The sequence below is a fragment of the Halyomorpha halys genome, unplaced genomic scaffold (assembly GCF_000696795.3).
Source record: "Halyomorpha halys isolate HHAL.00 unplaced genomic scaffold, Hhal_1.1 Scaffold577.1, whole genome shotgun sequence".
NCBI lineage: Eukaryota > Metazoa > Arthropoda > Insecta > Hemiptera > Pentatomidae > Halyomorpha > Halyomorpha halys.
This window is the reverse complement of record NW_027113760.1, coordinates 182,647-206,522: the sequence shown is the minus strand read 5'-3', so window position 1 is coordinate 206,522 and position 23,876 is coordinate 182,647. Positions and strand designations below refer to the sequence as shown.

Here is a 23,876-nt window from a genome sequence, read left to right as displayed (position 1 = left end):
GGAGGTGAGGGCCCTCCTCTAATGCATGCCTAAGGCCTCCTCATTTGTTTGTACGTGTTGAGCTTCAGAAAGGATAACATCAAATTGGGGGATTTAGAGTCCCTTATTTATAGGCCTAGTCCATCCGGCTGTGATCGAGAAGCGGTCGGTACATGTCTGCTTGAGATAGGTTCGTGCATTGCATTGTTATTATTTATTATTCATTGTACAGATATTGCTAAGTATTATGTACAGAAATTATTAATATATAAAAATGACAATGTGTTTTTACAAAATAATGCAATATGTAAATTTGGGAGCTTCAGTGAGGCTCGAGTTGCTGTGCTCTGGTGAGTTGTGATCGCACCGCTTGCTCTCTCTCGCTACAGAGCTATTGTGGATGGATATTCCTACGGGCGAGAGCTATTGTAGCTATACTAAATTAGAGAACTAGAAAGTAAGTTAGAGTCCACAGGGGACTTATCCAACATCATAAGTACCTATACACTTAAAGTTCTTATTTTAACTTTTAATGCCCCCCAAAATAACCTTACTAACTAATCACACTAATACTTCCATAATGAACTAATATCTGTACCACTACATCCCTTAAAGAGTATTGGATCCAGTAGTTTATAAAGCATTGCTATTTTAAAACCTTTTAAAAGGAGGTGATTTGGTCAGGATCAGGCTCAACCGCCAATTGTTTTTTCCACTCAATTAAAGAAACCCACTTTATAGAGGCGAACATGTTTTCACTAATGCCACTTTATTTCGAAAACGGCAGGCAAATTGTCGGATTAAGCCCAAAATGAGAAGAAAGTTTGGGGATTAGTGTAAATCTGGTGTAGTATCAAATTAAAAAAATTCTAATCCTGTATAAATTCACGCTCGCGCAAACCTATTTTCCTTGACATATATTTTAATAAATTCGGCCCAACGTTGTAGAAAAGTTTTGGATCATTGTAAATATGGTCTAGTATAACTTTTTTCAAATTTTAACCAATATTTTTTTTAATTATGCGAAAAAGTAAATTTCCTGTATACGCCTATATTTACAAAATTGATAGTCTCTCATAAACCATTGGTTTTTGAATTTTAAAATTATATTTTTTCGAGATAAGCTGCCTCAAAAACATGTAAAATAGTAAAAAAAATTTTTTGTCTAGCTAGATCTGTCATTTGGTTCACAGTCAGCTGGGAATCACTGTTCCAAAAAATTACCAATGTTAGGAAACAAGTCTGAAAAAGAGTAATTAATTGCTGAAAGCGGGCTAATTGTTGAAACATATGTATCTTATGCAGGAACAACTGTTCGAATTGAAATTTAATATGATATTAATTTGTACGGCAAGTAGGTCTAGTGGTCCTTTTGTCGACCTTTTACGGCCACCTAAAGGTTGCCGTCAATTACCAACTCTAATGGAAGTGTCAAAAGTCAAGATTCATTTCTCGGGACTACCGAGAAATAAATAAAAAATATTCCATGAGGGAATTGATTACCCTGCGTACTAAATCTGAGAACCTTATCCCAACATGCTTGGACGTCATGTTCTCTAAAATATCAAATTATTGTGCATTTGATCAATAAATAATAAAAGCTAAGGACCAACTTAAATAAAAATTTATGTAAAGCACTTCTCAACGTAAATATCCGATATAGATAAATTAGGATTTTGTGTTTGACAGTGGAGATGATAAAAAGAGATAAATCAATGCAATTTCGATGCATGTAATATTGTCACTTAAACTTGACACATTATTTGAGTGAACAGAACACTTCTGTATATGCTTACCATGTATTTTTGGAGTCGTCACTTTTTTGGCCTTCCGTCTTCGTTTTTCTCTAATCTCTAGAAGACCCCGCAGGCTTGTTTCCTCACCCGACCAGGAAACAATTGGATATCGGAGATCGGTTCCCTTGAACGATGTGATCAGAGTTGGACAAAAATTATTCGATTGACAACAGACGAATACTTTTTTATTCGATTGACGAGACGAATAAATTTTTATTCGAATAAAAATACGACTAAACTATCAAAATATTTTTTATTCGAATAATTAAAATACTATTTCAATCGAATAAAAATTTAGTCGAGTGAAAAATTAGTCGAAAACATATTATTCGAATAAATATAAGAAGATGGTCAGGGTTGCGGTCAAAAAAAGAACAAATAGTTTAAAACTATTTTAATGTCTGACGTTTCACCTCACTTTGCAGGGTTTCATCAGGGCTAAAAAGATACAAAAACAAAAAAAGAAAACTGAGAATATTACAACAATAAGGTAATTAAAGCTACGATAAGTATTATGTAAAAATAAAGTGATAAGAAATTACATATAAATAAAAGGAAGGAAGACATAAAATAGTATCAGTATAAAATAAACTTGAATAAACAATGATAAGAATAAAAAATAAGTAACAATGGCAAGAGTAATTTTTTTTAAAATTAAGTAAAATATACAGTTAAAAAAGTACTGTAAGCAAATTTCAACTTATGCCAATAGACATAAGGATAGGCCTGTAGATGGTATGGAGTGAGTGAAGTAAGTGTTCACTTATTAATTATGTTATTGATGATTAATAATTGTAAATACATCTCATTCCATGGTATTTTTCTTTCTGACAGCCTTTGAATCTTTTAATTCTCTAATTCAGTATACATGCTAATCAATCTGTCATTAAAATTTTCATAAGGCTTGGCTGGTTGGCTATGTCAGTCCCAGCTTCAGGACATCATAATCCAAATGTGGATTATAATTTTAAACTTCTTAATATTTCTAGTTATTCCATTCTGATAGAATGTATCTTCTATTGCCAAACCATAATTCAAGGTCCGTTATCCAGAATGGCACAAATTATTACTCTAGATTGATAGATACTGCAAATCTGTCTTCAAATTGCTGTCAAATACCTTCTTCTCAGTTAATCATTTTCTCTCATATTGGTGCTCAGGGTTTAAGTTTCAATAAACAATCTGGAGGTCACCAATATATTAAATCAGACTTCTGATCATGTTGGCTAACTGCTGCTTATCATGAAGGACTCTCATAAAGCCTGATTATATTTAGTTTAATCATTTTCAGTGTCATCAAAGTAGGTAAGAAGACAGATAGGAAAGATATTGAGTTTTATCACATGATTTACATAAGGGATATTAAAATAAACTGAAATATTTCAATCTTTCTTGACTCAATTTAATTTTATAAAAGATGGATCCATTTACAAATGTAATAAAATAGTAGACAGAAAGAACACAAAGTTCTCAGTAAAAAATTATTATTACACTTTAATAAAATAAATTGTATCAAAATAGGGTAATTTGACTAAAACCGATGACGTGGGCAGAATAGCCTGCAAAAAGTTTTTAAATTATTGATGTGAGTTGTTAAGTTGTATTTAAGATTGTTGTTTAGGATGACCGAATTGGCTGAAATATTGGACTTTTGAAGAAATAAAGAGTGTTTTGGGACTTAATTTGGATACAATTTATTTTATTTAAACAATAATAACCAGTCTCAAGAAAGTGAAAATATTATATGTATACATATAAAGTTAAGTATCCTTGAGTGCAAACAGTAAAAAAAAGAGTGAAAAGGGTATAAGAAATGACACACAGTTTCCTAAAACAGAATGAATTTATTGGTCTTCTTCTTCTTTTTTTTCTGATCCCTCTAAAGCAGAAGTAGATATGAATTAGTAAATGCATTATGTGAAGGAGAAACAATTCAAATTGAGTACTGCCTTTTTCTACTGGGGGTACTTGAAGGTCTTAGTGAAATACTTACCTACGTATTGAGAGATGCACGTTCTGCTGAAACTCTTACTATAATATTTAGAGGTAAAGGGCCTCCACAATTTATTGGTCCCTCTCCTCTATTTATAACATTTGATCAGCTTACATCGAAATAACAGCTGACTAAAGCTGTAGCTTATATATATTTAAATATTTAGAAGAGGATTTTGAATAAAATGAACTATGTAGAATTAATTATATTTTATTTGAGTTTCAAAACCTATGCCATTTTTTTTTTAATTTCTAATATGAAAGCATCACCATCTATAAATGAACAGGATAATTCTTAAAAAATGAAAATAAATTAACAAATTATTAGTAAGGAACTTGGTAAAACAACATCTGAAGAAAATAAGTGCCTTTCAAAGTAAAATTTTAAATCTTGTCTATCTTATTATTAATAGTCCAATGGCAGTATAACTAAGGGTTCATTCAACTTGGGATTGTCCATATATATTTTCCATGTTCGTGCCAGACAGTCAAACACACCTGTTAAATAAATAAAATTAGGTGATTTAAAAATTGAAATAAATAAAAATAAATGATAAAAATTATATTAAAAAATAAAATATAAAACATTGAAAAATAAAAGATAAAACATTGAAAAATAAAAGAGTTCAATTGATTTCAAAATAAAATAAAAGTTCCTTAAGTTAGCACTTCATGATTTGGCCTGGAATGGTTTTGTTGATTTCAGAAAATTTGATTTATGTAACATATAAACCGAAACAATAGACATGTGATATGATTAATATTGAAGTGTTGAGACTTTTTGGATAACCTTTGTTATTAATAATAAAACTACCACTCTCAAACAAAATAATAAAATAGATATAGAATGCAACCTTGGTTTTTTCCCTGAAACAAGAATATTACTTAAATATAGTGTTTATACTGCTTAATAATTATTAAATTAATTGATTCCATTATACTTTGAAATTTCTAAAAATAACTAACCTACTGCAACAGTCCAGACATTTTCCGTAGATCTAAAGATGTCATATTTCTGATGTGAAGTATCTCCCAGTAAATTTAAAACACATTTATCATTGACTAGGCTGTGTTTCTCCATTGTTTTTTGTCTTTCAGTGCTGCTCTCTTTCATACTTTCTTCGAACTCTGGTATTTGAAGACGCAGAAATCTAAATTTCCAATTTCAAATAATGTTTTTATTAGGTTCTAAGGTATGGAAGTAATACATACATTTTTTTTACTTAACATACACACTGTTTGCTGGTGTATTTTTAGCACATATATCTGTTCAAGTAAATGGGATGAAATATGTGAAATTATTAAATACAAAGTTTTTTAACAGAGATACAATGAAAGTGGAAAAACTAGATTAGTAACAAACTTTATAATCATGAAACTTAAAAGTTAATTCTTGAGGCATATATTTGAAGTATAACTCAACATAAAGCTCTTGAAATTCCTTCCATATTTTATTTTGTTAAATAATCTCATTAAAATATAAAATTTAAATATGCTCAATATTAAAGGATGTAAGGAGATTTTGAATCAAGGAGAAGCTGATATATATTTAGATTTTTTAACATTTTATTATTCACTATTTGGCAACGTTCTATAAGGAAATGATTACATAACTATGTATTTTTGTTTTATTTTTTAGTATTACCTCTAAGATTTAGTGGAGGCAATGTTGACCGTAGATGTAATCAAGCAGAAATTAGTTCAGGGTGCATGAAAGAAATAAGACACAATGTATGTTTTATATTTCTGTTAACACTTGCAAACATACAGTCTCTATTGTAGGCCTTTAGTGGCTATATCTATAGAAAATTAGTAGGAGAATATGAAACTATTGAGTTGTATACCTAAAAATATAGGAAGATACGGTGAATGGAATTAATTATAGAAATGAGCAAAATATGACAGGATTTATGAAATAATAAAATGCTGTTACTCCACAGTATGAAAATAACCAGAACGAAAATATGGTATAACCAGAAGAAATTATTTATATAAATAGTTGAGGATAACAGAAAACATATGGTTAGCTCAGTTATAGACCAGAATATAATTGGCATCCACTACTATTCATTCATTAATATTTCATTTTACAGGTTGCTACAATTATTCATATTTTTTATATATATGATTCATTTTTTTCATATTCTCCTATGTATTTCCTTTTATATCTAAATGTATTCTTTATTTCTTTAATGGTTGTATCTTCATTTGCTAAGCACTGATGAAAGTTATTAATGAGGCCGAGATCAAATGTCGGCATGCATTAAAAGAAGTATTAAACTTACTATGCATCTTCTTTCTTTCTTGCTTCCCTTCCCCAACTAACTTCCCCTTAATTAAATTAAAGTCAACAGTATCTCTACTATTCGAGTGATTTTGAATAAGCTTAAATGTCAGAAGTATACTGAAAAAGAAATCAAAAATACATAGCTTTATAATCACTCTCTTATAAAACATTGCCAAATAGTGAATTACAAAATACATAAAAACCCAAAATTTTTTGTTACTGAAACATCATTATTTGTAATAATTAAAAATACATAGTTACACAAAGTATTTGTAATACCTTAATCTAGGACTTAGAACATTTTGACAATTATAAAAACAAGAAGGAAATGCACTGGATTGCCCAACCAAAACAAAATTAATGAAATAAACTTCAATAATTGAATGATAATATTTACATTTCACCAAGAATAATCATTTGTTATTTATTTACTAAGTGCATGTTTTATCTCTAAGAACTTTTTTTTTACTGCACTCAGCTCACTAATTAACTGATAAGCAGAGTTTGTTTTTTCATTCAAGAAATTAGCATAATTTAGTTCAATATTACGTGAGTTCGAAAGAAGTTGCAAATGTGATAAATTAACGTACAAGTAAAAATATGAATCAAATTTAAACATTTAAAAAATAAAAGAAAGACTTCAAGAAGTAATTGGAGGCAAAAACTATAACTTTGTCTTATAACTTACTTATTTGCATGAAACATCACTTCTCCTGGACTAATTGTCATCACACTTAAAGCAGATTCATCGGAAATGGGAAATGTTGGAGATACTTCAATATTATGAAATAAGCGATCACCTTGCTGGTTTAAAAAAGAAAGATTAACACTCATGGCATCGGCAATGCTGCAACCTTTACACCTCAGGATATCTTCCACATTTTCTAGTGAAGAAGCAGTGAGCAAGGCTCGGGCAACAAAAGCTCTAGCTATTAAAAAAATAAATAAAAATATGTAAACAACAATTTTCAAAAGCAAAATGTAATGAAAATAAAGGATTTGTAATTTTAATGACAACAAAAATTAACTGATCAACTTAAATAATCTAATTACTTGCTTATATTTCATTGCTTGATCAATAAATTCATCAATTTGAGCAGGAACACTTACGTAGTTTTCCTTTACCTAAATGCTTAGCACCTATGATATTGATCGAGTAAATTAAACCATGATTATTGAATCCCATTGCATAACCAGGCAGAAGTCCTGCATAGCAGAATGCAGTAAATATTTCCTCAGGCTGTGATTCAGTTATATGAGCTTTTATGATATAAACATTGTTTAGTACTTCTTTAAAAGCATCTTCAGTATGACCGATTATTTCCTGGAAGTGGAATTTTGTCAAGTTAAAATTCAATACTTTAGAAATAGTAATATCTGGTGGTATAGTTGATATGCCTTATCAATTGCATTAGGTAAAAATCAAAAGTATTCAGTTGATCATTGAATAACTCTCGTGTCAGGGGATTCTATAAGACTAAAAAGGAATTAGATGAGGGATCTGCAAACATAATTATGTAAGCAGATTAAATCAATATAGGAGTGTTACTAGGTACTGCTTTTTTCATCAGATCTATACATTTTCTTTTTTTCTTTCTCACTTTCCTATCTGAATGTTTACGTCAGCCTATTGTTTTTATAAAACTCAACAGATTGGCTAACATAACCATAATAATTAACAGCATATCATAGCTAACAGACCGTAATTAGCAGGTAAGAGTATAGAAAAAAAGGTTTATCAATTTAAAATCTTTACGCAACAGTGAACCATATAGTTTTAAAAAAAAGGTTAGGGAAATCTGAATCTACAAGATTGACATAAAACATAATGCTGATGAAATTATTTAATATATTTTTTAATTATTAAATTTCAGTGCATAAATAAATTTTTTATTTATGGTTTTATTATTCAACTTTGGTTAAAGGCATTTAAATATGAACAATCAGATCCTAAAATAATGCATTTTTTTTTTAAATTTAAAAATGAATAATTCATAATTGGTAATTTTGGATCCAACCCATTAAGTTTGAGGCAAAACAAATCCTTAAATAATTAAATGTTAAATAGATAAATTATGTGAAAAACAATTCAGTATCCATTGTATTGTAAAAATCATTTAGATGGCCTTGAAGATGAGAAAAGAATTTTTGATAACAATATAAAACAAATAAAGTAAAACATATTAATTCATATTCAAGGAAGGTCGTGAAAAAAATTAATTAATCAGTTAAAGCTGTAACCTTGTGGTTAGCAAAATATTACAGGAAGTAAACCTGATTTTAATGAACTTGGTCATTACAAGGTCATAGTTAGCGACATTTATTAAAACAGGTATCAACTATTAAATATTATTTTATCTTCAACAACAAGATGTTCCAGACCAGATCTAATTTATAGAGTTGATATAAACATTAGAATAAAATAAATATAAATTATATTTAAAAATTAAAAATATATTCAGTTACATAAATACAGATTTATCTTTGACATTTAGTATTACTGATATAAAAGGGTTGATACTACCATTAATGAAATCTATTTTTGAAATATCAACTATCTACAAACATAAATAGTAGTATATTGGGCAGTAAATTATGGCATAAATTAATACATACAGCATGCTCCTCGTTCAGGCACACAGTAGAACAACCATGACAACCATTACTTGCGTTCATTTCTCCGACACAAACTGGTAGAATATCATCTACATGAAGCAGAAAAAGCTGAAAGTAATAGAAAAATTACTAAAATGTATCAATAATTAGTAAATTTATAACTATCTAAAAATTATAAATAATTACCTTATAAAATGGGACACCAGCTCCATCAGAAATACCTTCCATTTCTCTTATATATTGAGGATAATATTTCATAACAGTTTGATATGTCTTGTCGTATATCTCTTGACCATTTTTGGTATTATATAAAGGAATATAAACTTTATTTAAAGATGGATGAGTATCCAATAGAGTCTTTATCAACCCACAAAAAGTACGCCCCTGATCAATAAATAGATGAAATACAATAAAATATATAAAATATAATTTCTAAAATTATTATATGTTTATAAAAATATATCTATAAATAAGAATTGTAGCTCTATATAAATCAATGAACTCATAATCTATGAAGCCAAAAGCAAACCTGCTTTTTAGGTTTTGGGTCTAAAATAATGTTTAAAAAAATAAAGTATCATAAATTAAATGTTATTGCTTATTCATTTTCAAGGGGGAAAAAACCTAAATACTTCTGATTCCTTTATTGCAGTATTAGGTCATTTTGGACTGTTCATCCATTATCAAGTCCATCTTACTCAAATATTTAATCAACCTATATTTCAGGGGTTCATCCAACTCATAAAATACTGTCTTATCAATGTTTTCCTTGGAGTCGACTTTTTTACCCGATAAACAGAGGAAGATAAAATACATGTAAATATAAGTAAAATAGACTTGATAATGGACTGAAAGTCCAAAATGTCATCCTAAATACAGAAATATTATAAATAAGGAGTAATATTATAAAAGGAATAAGAAGTATTAAGGGATATTTCTTGGAAAAGAAATAGATAAAAAAATTATATACTCTTAGCCCAGGCTTAAATGATGAAGATTAAATTTAAATAACAATACCAAGGAGCAATTATCAGAGTCTATTTTCTAAAGATAAATTATTTCTGAATAAAAAGAATGGTTTATAGATTTATAAAATGTAATTAAAAAAAAATTGAAAATATCTAATTTTATTCAACATGTAAAATATTTAAAAATAAATTGCAAAAAGTACTTAAAGATACAACCATTTCAAATTATGAATCCAACATTATGAAATGAAATTTTGATTAATTACTTAAAACTTCTACAATATGGTTATATATATATTATCAAAGTAAAAATTACAAAAGCTTATTACAAGTGGTATTCGAAAATATTGGTTGTGTTAAAATACCAAATCTCCATCTTCTACCGAACATTTCATGAGATGTCCAAAAATCAATGATTAATGGTAGCAAATGTTTAAATGCATTGGGTGGTCAGCCATATGCATTTTTCACCAAAAAATTTTCAAATTCCTAAACTAAGATAAAATAGCAATATGAAAAAGTGATATATTTTTTTTTTTACAAAATTAAATTATTTTATATTTTTATCATATTGGGAAGAAAAATATTATTTTAACAAACTTTTTTTTGGTTGTTTTGTTAAATGATAATGGCTACACTATTTGATTCTTTTTACTGTGTTCTTTAATTTTTTTCTAGATGTTAGTCCCAGGATAGATACATTTATTTTCATTTCATATATTTTTTTCTAATGGTTTTATAATTATAGAGAGTACTTACATATTTTATCAAGATGTATAAAATAATATTCTATACTCAATTATAGAGCAATCAAATAAAACTGTTTTAATAATAGTTAAATAAAACTATTTTACTGCCAATATTTTTAAAATTAAGGTTTTCAATAAAACTAATTGGTAAAATATTATTCAAGATTAGTCAGTTTACATTATATTTCTATAAATAAAATTTTAAAATTAGCATTATTTGGATTTGGTAGTCTGAATTGACCAAATTTTGAACAAATATTCTCAATAATATTTATTTCAATTGATAAGTTGATAATATATTTATTTTATGACAGAAACAATCAAGCCTGTAGGTAGTGCAGTACACTGTATCATTAACAATTTAAATGCAATGAATAATCAATGAATCTTTTTCTTTTTATGATAACAATTAGTATTAACTATCATTAACATATTTAAAAATGCAAAGCAAGAAAGTCATAAGAATTAATAACAAATTAATATAACTTACCACGTTATATCCAACTTCATAGTAAGATCCTCTGACATAGAGAACAGGAAGAGAGTTGTGTCTTACTTCAGTGCTGTTCATGTTGTGAGGTGGCACAATTGTTTTAGAAAACATTACATTTGTTCTACCTTTAATCCAATGACAGTTGGCAGTCTTCTCCAAGAATCAGCTTTTGAACAGTTATATAACATAAATATTTTATTTTATCGTTTTTTGAGATCAAAAAATCCTATGCTCAATTTAAAACAATAGCAAATATTATTTTTACACATAAAATAAGTTGAGATTGACAGGATAATAAAAAATAAAGCTTTTGACATCTAACAATGACCCGTATTGATCAAACTCCATTCCATTGTTATCTTGCCCTATGCAACCATTTGTCCTAATCACAATACTTAAAAATGAAAAAAAAAATTTAAATAAATAAGAATGGACCAGTTAAAGAAAATTATTTTAAACACAAAAGTTTCTTTTTTCTTATGAAACCAAGATAAATAAAAACTGATAAACTAAATAAACAAAACGAGTAATGACTGATAAAAATTTTGTTTTTAAATAATGTAATAATTGCTTGAGGTGAGACAACTGACCTCTCTCTGGCAACTGTTCCCTGAGGATTAAATTCCCACTATATGTATCCGGAGTGATGGGGGTGTCCCTTGAAATTTGAAACTTTACCACTCAATCAAGGCTAGCAATGCAAAATGGTCAAGGGCTGACCTCACCACACCCAGGGCAATCATTTGTCATGAAATAGAATTTTAAAGGTTCAGAAAAAATACATATCCATTTATAATTAACAGATGTCCTCCAAAAATGAATACTTCATCATAAAAAAAAAAAAAAAATACTAATGCATATTTCATATAAAAATTGAAGGAAAAAAATACTATGAACTTGAATAAGTCTAAACAAATATTCACTTCAAAAAATGCTTATTTGACATATAAATCAGGGAAAAAATAAGTTCAAGATAAATATTATAAAATTTTAAGAAAATCTAAAAACCACTAATGTCTCAAAGGAATACTTTTTAATTTATAGGACACCAATTAATTTCTGATATTTAGTCAGTAATAATTAAAAAATAATAAGATCAAGTGTAATAACAATATCTATTATAATAGATTACTGAATATATTATAATTCAAAAAATTGTGCTATGAAGTGTATTCTTTACAAAAAAATAATATACAGTGAAGTAAATTGGATGGTTGATTAATAAAGGAATTTCAATGTGACCCCTCTGACTTGCAAAAACAACTACTAATCCTAAAATTAATTATAATGCTTCATTATCATTTCACAACTTAATAGAAAAACAACTACCAAAATGAGCGATCTTAAAAGATACTAACCAACTGTTCCTAAGGAGCATTTGTGAAAGCATCTGAAGCAGACAACTGTACAGGTCTAAATAGTTTCTAACTCACATACATGTTACTGCACATATATATGCAAGGTGACTTAGTTTGAAGGTCGTATTGTCTTTTTCTGTTGTTATATAAAGGATAATAAAAAATTAATAGAAAGGTATTAATTCTTAATTAATTTTGACTTCAACAACGAAAACTGTATCACCAAATGGTATATAACCTTATGAAAATATGTTTTATGACAATTTCATACAATCTAAATCAAAAGTGTCTTTATACACACAATTAAAAAACAAAAAATCATCATAACAATGTAATTATTTTTTAGGATATTTTTAAAAAGTCAATGACAAGTTATCTCCTCACAAACAGAGATAATAAACTTTTTTCAGATAAAAACAGCTGCAACAAATTTATGAAAGTTTATATCTACTAATTAACACTAAAGTTACATTTTTTAAAAATAACTACCATTGTTATAATTTAGATATTATTAAACAATTTAAAAATAATGTTCTAAACAACTTACTTCTTAAGAAAATAAAGCTATAAATAATGAAATTATCAATAAAGATAAACTTTGAAGGTTTATTTTACCACACAATTTTTATCATTTAGTGACTAGGTTATAAAATGGTCTATTACTACAGTAATAAGAATTAAATATCATATTTATAGTGAAGGAAAAGTAATAAATCAAGACAACTAGTAGAAACATATTAATTTTATATTTTAAATAAAAATTTTACAAAGGATATCATTAATAACAATCTATACAAAATTATTCAATATTGAAATATTATATAGTACATAAAAAATTAAAGATACATTTAAAGAGAAGAGAAATGAAGATCAGCATCAATTTAACCTTGGTTTCTTTTCAGGTGGAGGTTTCATCCTAGGTGAATCCACTTTCTCTGCTTTTATTTCCCTAGGTTCAGTCTTAATTTCAACTGGAACATAAATCAGAAAGCTTATTATAATTTATACAACTATTATAATATTTACAATTTTTTAACACATTAATAATGTAAATATTCTTAAAACATTTTTAAAAATGTATACATAGAAAAATAATGTATATTTTTTAGTATAGGAATATTCCACTAATCTAGTTTAAAAAATACAGTACAGTTGAAGTATGTCATAAAAAATTAAAGATTTAATTAGCTTGAAAAATTATAAATCACTGATTGGTTTTATTTATTTATTTAATTAAATTTATATATCCACATATATATAAAGTTTAATTTCTGGACTATAATAAATAAATATGTAAGCAAAGTTACATTATTTTGCTTTAGCTTTGTCATAACATTCAATTTAGGGTGACAATAAAATTTGAAAAATTAGTAATAATAGCCTATAATTGGAAATGTAAGTTTCTCACAACAGAAATAACCCATTCGGTGAAGGAACTTTAAGAAGATAATGCTCTTTATTAAAACTGATTATATAAGCCTCAAGAAAAAAGATGCTTCTGGACAAAAACATCGTTTGAGGAGGAAGTTCTACAGGACTTTTTTGAGACAGACCAAAAAACACTCAGGAATTAGTTTGAGATTTTCCAGCCCACTATAAATTGTGGAGTGCATAACTCGGGAAAACTCTATAACTGCATAACAACCTTTTTGCTAAAATCAACTAACCAAAATTTTACATTGGTACACTGATGTGTTCTCAAAAATGGTTCTATAAAGATTTATTAAACTCATTATATCAATGTAAAATTAATTAGACTTTAATATCAAATAGGTTTTATCATAATTGAAACAGTTTGAGAAGGCTTAAATGCCAGACTACAAAATCATCCTCTATCCAACAGTGCTTTATGCTGGTTTTAATCCTTACTTTCCGATCGTTCCCAGTAGGTAGTGGTTTAACTATTGTGTGGTTTATGGGGGTTTCTCTGGGGATCTTAAAGTAAAATTAAAACATCGGATTAATTAATTTGTATGCTTCATCTTCGGGGTTCCCAGGGACTCTTCTGTCATCTGATTTTATGATGAATTGCAGCGGCTTTGCCCCTCCTTCTGTTGTAAATATTTTCTTGCATCCTTCCTCTACCAAGTCATCCAATCCCGCCATCCACCGTACATCTCTGATATCCTTCAATTTAAATTCTTAGTACAATACCGCAACACCCACTCACGGCCTTCAGACTTATATGTAGCAGCCTTTGGCAGATTTTTCTTCATCTGTTCCTCTTCCTGTTGGCATTTTATTCCCTCCTTCATTTTTTGTTCTAATACCCTTCCCACCTTCAAATTCTGTATCTTCAACCACCTGTCCACCAAATTTCAAAAGAATAACAATTAAAAGTTTCAAATAAAATGTAAATGGTTGGAAAGAGAGAGAATATTTAACATAAATATTATGGGATGTTTTTAGTATTTATAAAAAATCAATTATACACTCATATAATCATCACTTCACCATTTGTTTTACTTTTATTTCATTTATTGGGATATTCCTTAAGATTTTTGATTTTTTTATTATTACCTTTTTTTTTGGTTTATTTATTTTCTGTATTTGATATTTCTGATTTCCGTTTTAAACTTGTAAATATGTATATTAGCAGAAATGTACCTCTGTGTTTATTATTTTATTTGACTTGTATTTGATTCTTAATAATTTTTTTGTTTTTATTAGTAGGTTTTCACCTTGTGTTTTATGATATGATATAACAGTTTTATTTTATTTGTTCTATTTATATTTTATATATTCTGTTAATTATTGCTGTTTATTTTTTATCTTTTTAAATTCATTATTTTCATTATATTTTAAGATGGTTTATAATTTCATTATTATTTTATAGTATACTCTAAAGCCTAATTTTGATGCCTGTAATATTATTTTAAAGGGGTCAGTTCCAAAATAAATAAAAAATATTATTATTATTATCTTAAATAGTAAAGCAATTAATGTTTTGAAATGTACAAAGATTAATTTCATCTCAAAAAAAGGTAATAAGTGAAAGTTGCATGAAATGCACACCAGATTTTTATTGGATCGTTTCATAGGAAGTATCAGTTTTCACCGGAAAGATTATTTAGTAAAAATTTTTTATGAAATCAAATCATTTTTTTTTTCAAAAGTATTTATCCTCATTTTCTAAACATTTCCCCCACATTATCAACTTTTTAATCCCAGAACTAAAAAATTCAGGGTTTTTGAAGAAATTAAGTCTGAAAATGCGTTTCTGACCTGAGACTCATTATAATACAGATAGAGATCTTTTGTAGATAAGTCTGGTGAATAAAATGGATGTGAAAGGACTCTATGACACAGCTCGTTTAGTTTCTTCACTGCATGCAGGTTGTTTTTTAATACAAGTTTTTGCAGCATTATGTCAATATCACTGCAGTACGATAAGGATGTGACGTTTTAATCTCTAGGTAAAAAGGAGAAATGAATTATTCTTGCCATTGACCACCACATAGAAACCAATAAGTTTTTTTGATGCAAATTTGGATTTGGTATGTTCTGCAGTCTTTCGTCAATATTTAACCACTGACCTCACAGACGCCTATTGCCATGTACAATCCACTTTTCATCACACGTGATTATCCTTTCAAAAGTCTTGTTTTTGCCTAGTAAGCAGTGAAATTCATTTCTCATAACACTTCAGCTGCAGCTGCTCGGCAAGTTCATGAGATACCAACAGGTTTACTTTTTTTGCTTCACCAATAGTCTCTGGTGTCAATAAATTGTTGATACAAGAGTATTACTTTTAGATTACATTTAGTTACAGTAAAATTTTGAGCAATTTTGACTAGAGAATAATGTTATACTAATAAAACTAAGAGGACAACTACCTGTCACTTTAATAAGTAAAAAATATAATTGAAAAGTAACAAAATACCTTCAGTCTTAATGGGTGCAGGGGGAGGCACAGGAGGTAAAGGAAATTTCTTTGTGAGTTCTAATAATAACATATCAACTCTTTGCCTCTGGAAAAGTGAGCTTGGTTCTTCCTTAACATTTTCTTTTTTTGTTGGTTTGTCAGAAACTTTCAATTCCCAGAAATAACCTTTAGATGGATGGTATCGAGAATAAGAACTAGCTTCTTCAAAGGCAGACTGTAAGTGATGGACAGATGATAACTGTAAAAAGGCAAAACAATATTACTAAGGAAAACTAACAATAAATTACTGTTCTTAAAATTAAAATGACGAGTATAAAATATTGACAGTGTTCATGTATAAAAAATTATTATTTTCACACACTAACACATAGCATATACACATACATATGTATATGAATGTGCATATCACTGCTCCAGAAGAATTAAGTCAAACTTGAAAAACTTTATAAAATTGACTTTGCTGTGTTGGCAGGGTCAAAAATGCATTACTAGACGTTTGATTCATTAGATTTATTGGCTTATAATTTATAATGAAGCTATGGAGTCTGACCCAATCAGTGTCAGTAGGGATTATTTTTTAGTAAAAATATAGGTGGCTATATAACAAGTAGAATAAAAACAAATAAATAAAAACAATAATTAAAATAATAATTTTTAAAAATATATGTTTATAAGACATATTAAAAATATATTAAGTTGAATAATATGTAACTTATAAAAATATTACAAATTTGAGAAATTTGTACTTATACCATATAACATATGGTAAATGCATTTTTGACTAGACCAACACGATAGTCAATCACACAGTTGCGTCATTGTTTTTCCAGAGTAGTGATATGTCCCTGTATAATACGTGTAAATTGTCAGTTAAAAGTTTTAGACCACCAGTTTTTATAATGATGAATATGAGGAGGTCAGAAGAAGTGACAATTTTTCAAATAAGAGTTTGTTGGTTATCCACCTTTCTCTAAACTAAATTCACACTTCAGTATTAAAAAATATATGCTTCAGTATTAACAAAGTCGTAGAATCATCAATAATTGATAAACCAAAACAAAAAAAACAAACTCTTTTCTACAAAAATATCATGTATTAATGTACGTGGCTTTTTACCTACATTATGGGCCTAAATTTAAGGAAACATCTGCAATAAAAAAAGTAATCAGGAAAAAACTGACTTAGGTGGTCATTGGAATGAACAATTTGATTTTTTTAAATAGCTATTATCTAATGCAATTTTAACTAAAATCATTCAGTAACTGTTATTGTGAAAGTACTTACAATTCTTGAGTTCAAAACTGATCCTAAGTCTGGTGCTTGGTAAACTTTTCCTGCAATAATATAATAATCAGCAAGAGGTGTGGTTTGCTGAGGACTATATCGTTGTTGTTTTCTAATGACATATAAAATAGGTTCTTGTACATGAAGAAGAGCATACTCGACTCCAGTCATATTCCTGAAATTATAATGCAACAATAATTTACTTAAATAAAAATAATGTAATTAATAAAAGTAAGATGATCGGGGAGCAGTCAAAATAGTAATATTAATAACAATTGTAAATAAATAGTTTATTTACTATTTGAGTTATTTTTACATCACCTGGACCATCCCTTTTATAAATAAAAAATTATTAAACAGATTAAATTAATAAAAAAAAAATACATTACATTTTAATTTTTATCTAATTTTTTAAACTACATTAAAATCTAAATTTTTAAAAAACATGGTAATGATAAGCAGTTTCAAGAGTTTTGTTCACTACCTAGAGGTATAAAATGAACTGTATGAACTCAGGCCCTCTATATTTTTATTTACAATTTCTTTACAAATAATTATTGATATTTTTCAAAGTATTTCCAGTACTGACACCCTTTTTTCAAATGATTAGATTAAGAGACTACATCATGATAATTGACTGAGAGATCATATAATAACATCAGTCCAAAAACACAACAATTTTCAAGTTTCAACAGCAATTCAGGTGTGATAATAGCATGAGTTTTCAACTTGGTAATGCCATTTTTATGTATTTAGCTCAACTAAAACAGCTATAATACTATAAAAAAAGATTGCTTCAGCAAACTTTTATACAACACATTATTACATAATCAAACTCAAATTAAACTTAATTAAATAATAATAAATAAAGGCACACGGCTTGTTTTACGAGGCAAAGTTGTTGAGGAGAGCTCCCCAATTGAAGGTCATTTAATGCTGGTGGTTGATTTATCAACTATGGACTAACACTAGAATTGAGGACATTACGGTCGAACATGTAGAGGCGAGGATACCACAAAGCCTGGTTTAGAATATTGTTAATTCTAATCTCATCTAAGTCAGTCAATATTTATATCACAGCAGCCGAAAGAAATAAATCTTGGCATTCACGATGAGACTGATAGGTCTTAAGACCTGAGCCAATAAACACTAAACTCGGAACCAATTTTCTCAATGTTCCCATTTTTTAAGGCTGTTATTAATGTTTCCTGCTTGGTAATGACAATAAAAAAAGATGACAAAGTTTGGAAGTACTTAAATTTATCCATTATAAACAGAAAATAAATAAAATATATGATTAAGAATACTTAATTAGGAAGAATTAATGCTTAACAATTAAATAAATCTCACAAATAGGTTCATATTAGCAGAAGCTATATCCATGGCCCAACCAATAACTGTTAGTTATGGAAATATTTTCATTATGATATTGAAAAAATTAACAATTTTTTTGTTGGTTACAGATCAATAGCCAGTATTCTAAAGAACCATGGAAAATATTAAGGAATTCTACTCAAAATAGTGGCAAAAGGGCGCAAAAAAGTGTAAAGGTTTAAAAATATAATACAGTTACAATGACAGAGAAAGTTTTTTTTCCAAACCACTAACAAATGAATTAGAGATTCATTTGTGATCCCCAAATTCAGTTACACTAAGTCAAGAACAGATCATTGCAAAAAAATTAAAAATTAAAATATATAAAAAAAAAACATACGTCAATTGATCCAGGCTCAAACGTTGCATTTTAATCATTTCATTATTACAAGTTCTGTCATAAAAAGGGTTACTTCGTTCAGAAAAATAGTCCATTATATTTGCTGGACTTAAAATTGGAATCCAAGCACTGTCATGCCAAGATACCCCCAGAGGGTTTTCTGAAAAAAAAAGATAAAATAATAATTTTTGTACGTTGAAAGATAGACATCTGAAATAAATGGCACTATCGTGGACCAGTCAAGATAATAATTAAATTCACAAATTATTGCATTATTTAGTAAACTTTACTGATAGTTCAGGCAAACAATGAAGGCCTTCATTAAGGCTACGGGAACTAAGGAGTACCAGGATACACAGCACAGTGAAACTGTCAACAATATCGGGACTGATCGACGATTCAAACATTTTTTAAATAATACATTAAATGTATATCTAAAAACAACTAATAATTCATCTCAATAAAGAAACATACCTGACAAACAAGGCATTCTACCTGGCATCATAGCTTCTGAAAAAACAAACTTAAAACATCTCACTTCAACTTTCACTGAATCAAAATACTCCTTTACAACAATAAAAGAAATATCTAAATTCTGAAAGCTAACCGATGAATTCACTAAAACCAGTAAACCCTCAAAACTACAAGTTAAATCACACCAAAAATCCTTATATTTTTGTCCTTAATCGATTTATGGGAATAGCAAAGAGCTATTCACAACACTTATCCTTAATGGATATTAAAGTTAACTGAGAAGAACTTATAAAATCAGAGTAATATTTTGAGCTGATAATTTATTTCAAACAAAAGTTCCTTTATTGTTAAAAATTATTTTTTGTATTTCATTAGCATTTTATATCTTAGACATCAAGGAACTAATATGGCTCTGTCGGTCTGTAGTACAATTTGTGCTCGAGCATACTACATCTAACTAGTAATCACACTTTGATTAATATGTTAGAGATTGTACGGGTTGGTGTCAAGTTGGTCCCACATAGATTCTGCCCACTACTTTCAGTTGCGTACGCCCAAACATTATTTCCCTCAGCATACCTATATTTTGAAATCGGCTCATACGATTTCCTCCAGATTATACGGACTAACCAAAATCCACTAACCTAACAACCCCCTTCGCTCCATCATAATCAATATCAGGATATATTCATCATCATAATAATAACTTCTTTGTAAAATTATTCATTTTGTGTAAAATTATTCTGTTTATACTTTCCTTTTTATTTTTTTATTTTTCTATACTTACTGTGGTTGTTATCTTGTTCTGTTTTTAGCCCTGAAGAAGGCTAGAAACTCTAGCCGAAACGTCGGCACATTAAAATAAGTAAATCGAACTTATTTATGTTTTTCATTGACCGCACCCCCAACCATCTTCTCTTCATTCATCATCCACGGTCAACTATCTCTCATAAGCATAATCAATATTAGTGCTCCATCCTCTAAACTTAGCTAATTCCTCCTCCCATATCTTCAGTTCCTCAGCCATGACAACCCTTATGACATCCACAACTCCGAGAATAATTAATATCTCTCCAAATTCCCGCTAACTTTATTCTTACTTCATTTGACTCTGAAAACCTCTTCACCAAGATACCCATCGATAAAGAACTCCAAATTGTGGAAAAAATTGGACTATCACAGAGCCACATACCCTCATATCTAGAATCGCTCGAACTATGCAGCAAATCCGGATATCTCACTTTTCAGGAAATGTTTTTTCATCAAATCTCAGGTATCAGAGCCCTGATTTTTCCAACATATTACGTACTCATTGACCTACTATATATTGTCATATTTATTCCTCAACGACATTTTATTTATCAAGAAATATGTAGACTTTTTTCTTCTTCTAAATCCTGAAAAAATCCCTCATATTCTCTCTTCTTTTAACTCTTACCACCCTCCCCTTCATTTTTCCGTTGAAAACGAAACTAACTCTTCCCTCCCCTTTCTAGACCTCCTTATCATAAAAAAATAATGATGGCTCCTTGTCCACCGAATGGTACAACAAACCTACTTACTCCAGTAGAATACTTAACTACTTTTACCAGCACCCTCGCCATCAAAAAATCAATATTGCCAAAAATCTTATACTCCGATGCCTTTTGTTATCTGATCCTCAGTATCACAATACTGATATTCACCGTATAAAGACTATCACTCTTTAAACCAACTTTCCATCTTGCATCATACACAAACTCTTACATCAACCGTTTTACGTCTACTTCTCCTTCTTTAAATTCTCAACATCCACCTTCCACTCTCTTACTTTATAGATCCCTTCCATATGTCCCCTTTCTTACAGACAACTTATAGGAATTCTTACAATCAACCATTCCTTCACGCTGTGTACTCAAGTCTCAAAATATTTTTACAAACATTAAAGATTCTACTTCACTCCAATACCGCTCTAACGTTGTCTACCGTGTTATTTGCTCTTCAACCAGTTGTAATTCTTCGTATATAGTCGAAACCAAGAATCACCTCAGATCACGTATTTTTCAACATAAATTATGCGTAACTTCCCACAACCCAGCCGCTTCCAAACTTTCAGTACGTGACCTTATGCTTAAACACTCTTTTGATTTCGAACATACCACTATTTTAGCAACTGTTCCAAACTACCAAAAGAGGCTCATCTCAGAATCCATTTACATACACCTTGAACCCCTTCCGTTTAGCCACAAACTTAATAAAAAAACTGCATCTCACATATCTAAAGCGATATATTAAACTTAATTAAGACTCATTAATTTTACGCTTTTCAGTACCAAATATTTTTATTTTCCTTTTTTCACCTGTTGGTAAACTGTGAACTGTTTTTCACCGTGTTGAGTTGCTGTATACTAGCAACTCAACACAGTTAAGCAGCCGCTCGCAATTTGTTTTTCGAGTTTCTCTCTCATGCTATATTTTATTCACTTATATTTACTTATATCCATTGTTATTATTAATTCTCACATTTACTGTTTTACTGTAAACTTTCACTTCACATTGTTTCAATTTACTTATTTCACTTCACATTGTTTCATTTTAGTTAAGGTGTCTTCACTATTATAATGGACATTAAACTATGATTATCACAATCAATACCAAAAACGGTTTGTGATCATTATCTACATCTACTGGTACTGGTACTGGTATTGGTATTTGGTGGGGGAACAAGTCCGGCATGTGGGCCTAGTTGTCCTTTTTGGCAGAAGGTCGGGGCCACCGAAAAATAAATATTAACTGCTCCAAGTGAGAATCGAACCCACAACGTTCCGAACCGAGCGCTCTGAGACCTACGTTTAACCCGCACGGCCGTCACGTCCCTTATCATTATCTAATTACTTTGTATGTTTTTTTATATTGGTTTATAGTTATGTTTCCTAAATTATATAATTCTTAAAGTTATTTTTAACATATTTTTGTTGTATTTCGCGAACATGAAAGCCCGTTTATCAGTCGTCTCCCCTCCACTCTGTTTACTTCGCTTTTTCATAACCGTTTCGATATCTTTCCACTGAAACAGGTGGGTGGTTCTGATTTGTTCTTTACTTATTTTTGTTTATTCTTTCTCGTCCTATATTTAATCTCAACTTGCTTCCTTAATTTTCCGTCTTTTAGTGTGTTAAATTGTTTTTTCTCATAACTACTCTTCTATTTTACGCGTTGTTACGTCTCCTGTACGTCAAAATATTATTAGTTATTTTTGTATCTTTTTAGCCCCGATGAAGCTCTCTCCACAAAATGGGGCGAAACATTTGCAAATAAATAGTTGTTAACCATTTTTGTTTCCTTTTGACCGCACCCCTGGCCATCTCCTCCTATATAATTTGAAAAATACGGTTAATCATTCATATATATATAGTTTTATCGTTAAATTTACTCATATTGTATCGAAAAACGTTTGTTGATGAATGAATCTTTACCTGATAATATGAAAGCTTTCTCTATGCTCTTGTACCAACGATTGGGTAAGTCTGTAATTAAATCTGTCGGTTCTCTCAGAACAAGCCCGTCTAGCTGACTGAATTTTGTTGCAGCAAGACTGCATTAAACACGACATGACAGACCTACGTGCTATGTCTGAGAGAATCCTCAAGCCTCATTAACCCTTATGACTTATCATTTAAGGTGGACTATCGTTAAGGAAAATAATGATAAATATTCCATCAAAAATCGAAGAGATAAGTAAGGTTTTAATTGGTGTAGCTTAATGAAATGACTTGTTGGTTTATTTATGGTTTGTTGTTGTAGCTGAAGCATGTAATCCGATACTAGGTGAAGAAGAACTAGTGCAAGAAATGCCATTGCTTCAAATAAGTTTAGATCAAAACTAAAGTTATTTAGCAAAATTAATGAAAACGGGTAGCGGGTATGAGAATAATGAATTCGAAAAGCACGAAGCTGAAAGTTATGAAACAGACACAGACTTTACTTTTTCTAGCGTGTAATGAAATATAATATATTAAAAGCATATTATGCTTTTAATGTACTCGATATTTAAGTTTTGATGACGATGATATATTATCAATATTTTCCAACACAATTTTTTTATGATCTGAATCAGAACCTTGTTTGAATTCGGACCCCGCCTCTTTTATCTTTGAGCAGTTAATTTTCAGACTGCTTATTTAACTATAAAATATAGAATGAAAAAAATATTATTTTTTATATCATATATGGGTAATTATAAAATAATGATAAATTGAAATTTTACTTAAAATATTGTTTGTTTTTAATTTGTTGATCAA

General features: G+C 29.0%; 2 protein-coding genes and 1 long non-coding RNA gene across 4 annotated transcripts in view; 1 reads left to right on the top strand and 2 right to left on the bottom strand.

Moving 5' to 3' along the window:
- The window catches only part of LOC106684390 (uncharacterized), a 46,237-nt gene extending 27,279 nt beyond the window's left edge, over window positions 1-18,958 (top strand). Inside the window, exon 3 of the long non-coding RNA XR_001343696.2 lies at window positions 18,872-18,958. This is a non-coding gene — a long non-coding RNA (uncharacterized lncRNA). The remainder of the gene's footprint in view (window positions 1-18,871) is intronic.
- On the bottom strand, window positions 3,963-12,439 carry tan (C45 family peptidase tan). 2 transcript variants are annotated; one of them, XM_014426438.3, is made up of 8 exons: window positions 12,239-12,439; window positions 10,878-11,046; window positions 8,857-9,054; window positions 8,671-8,778; window positions 7,165-7,378; window positions 6,743-6,983; window positions 4,734-4,918; window positions 3,963-4,265 (listed from the first exon to the last, which is right to left on the bottom strand). In XM_014426438.3, exons 2-8 carry the CDS (start codon window positions 10,989-10,991, stop codon window positions 4,174-4,176), a joined length of 1,152 nt encoding a protein of 383 aa, XP_014281924.1. In that variant the 5' UTR covers window positions 10,992-11,046; window positions 12,239-12,439; the 3' UTR covers window positions 3,963-4,173. The 2 variants fall into 2 exon arrangements, with proteins under 2 accessions (XP_014281924.1, XP_014281925.1); XM_014426439.3 differs by lacking the exon at window positions 12,239-12,439 and adding an exon at window positions 11,471-11,660.
- Window positions 12,963-19,824, bottom strand: MED6 (mediator complex subunit 6). Its single transcript, XM_014426440.3, has 5 exons — window positions 19,597-19,824; window positions 19,123-19,282; window positions 17,409-17,583; window positions 16,122-16,362; window positions 12,963-13,209 (listed from the first exon to the last, which is right to left on the bottom strand). Exons 1-5 carry the CDS (start codon window positions 19,625-19,627, stop codon window positions 13,115-13,117), a joined length of 702 nt encoding a protein of 233 aa, XP_014281926.1. The 5' UTR covers window positions 19,628-19,824; the 3' UTR covers window positions 12,963-13,114.
- Window positions 19,825-23,876: the final 4,052 nt, after the last annotated feature.

Coding starts and splice junctions, on each gene's coding strand:
- tan (XM_014426438.3), bottom strand. CDS start 10,991: ATGTTTTCTAAAACAATTGTGCCACCTCACAACATGAACAGCACTGAA. Junction 8,779..8,856: donor CTGGTGTCCCATTTTATAAG/GTAATTATTTAT, acceptor TATTACTTTCAG/CTTTTTCTGCTTCATGTAGA. Junction 7,379..8,670: donor GCCTGAACGAGGAGCATGCT/GTATGTATTAAT, acceptor TTCCACTTCCAG/GAAATAATCGGTCATACTGA.
- MED6 (XM_014426440.3), bottom strand. CDS start 19,627: ATGATGCCAGGTAGAATGCCTTGTTTGTCAG. Junction 19,283..19,596: donor TAGAATGCCTTGTTTGTCAG/GTATGTTTCTTT, acceptor TTTTTTTTTCAG/AAAACCCTCTGGGGGTATCT. Junction 17,584..19,122: donor TTGAGCCTGGATCAATTGAC/GTATGTTTTTTT, acceptor TTATAATTTCAG/GAATATGACTGGAGTCGAGT.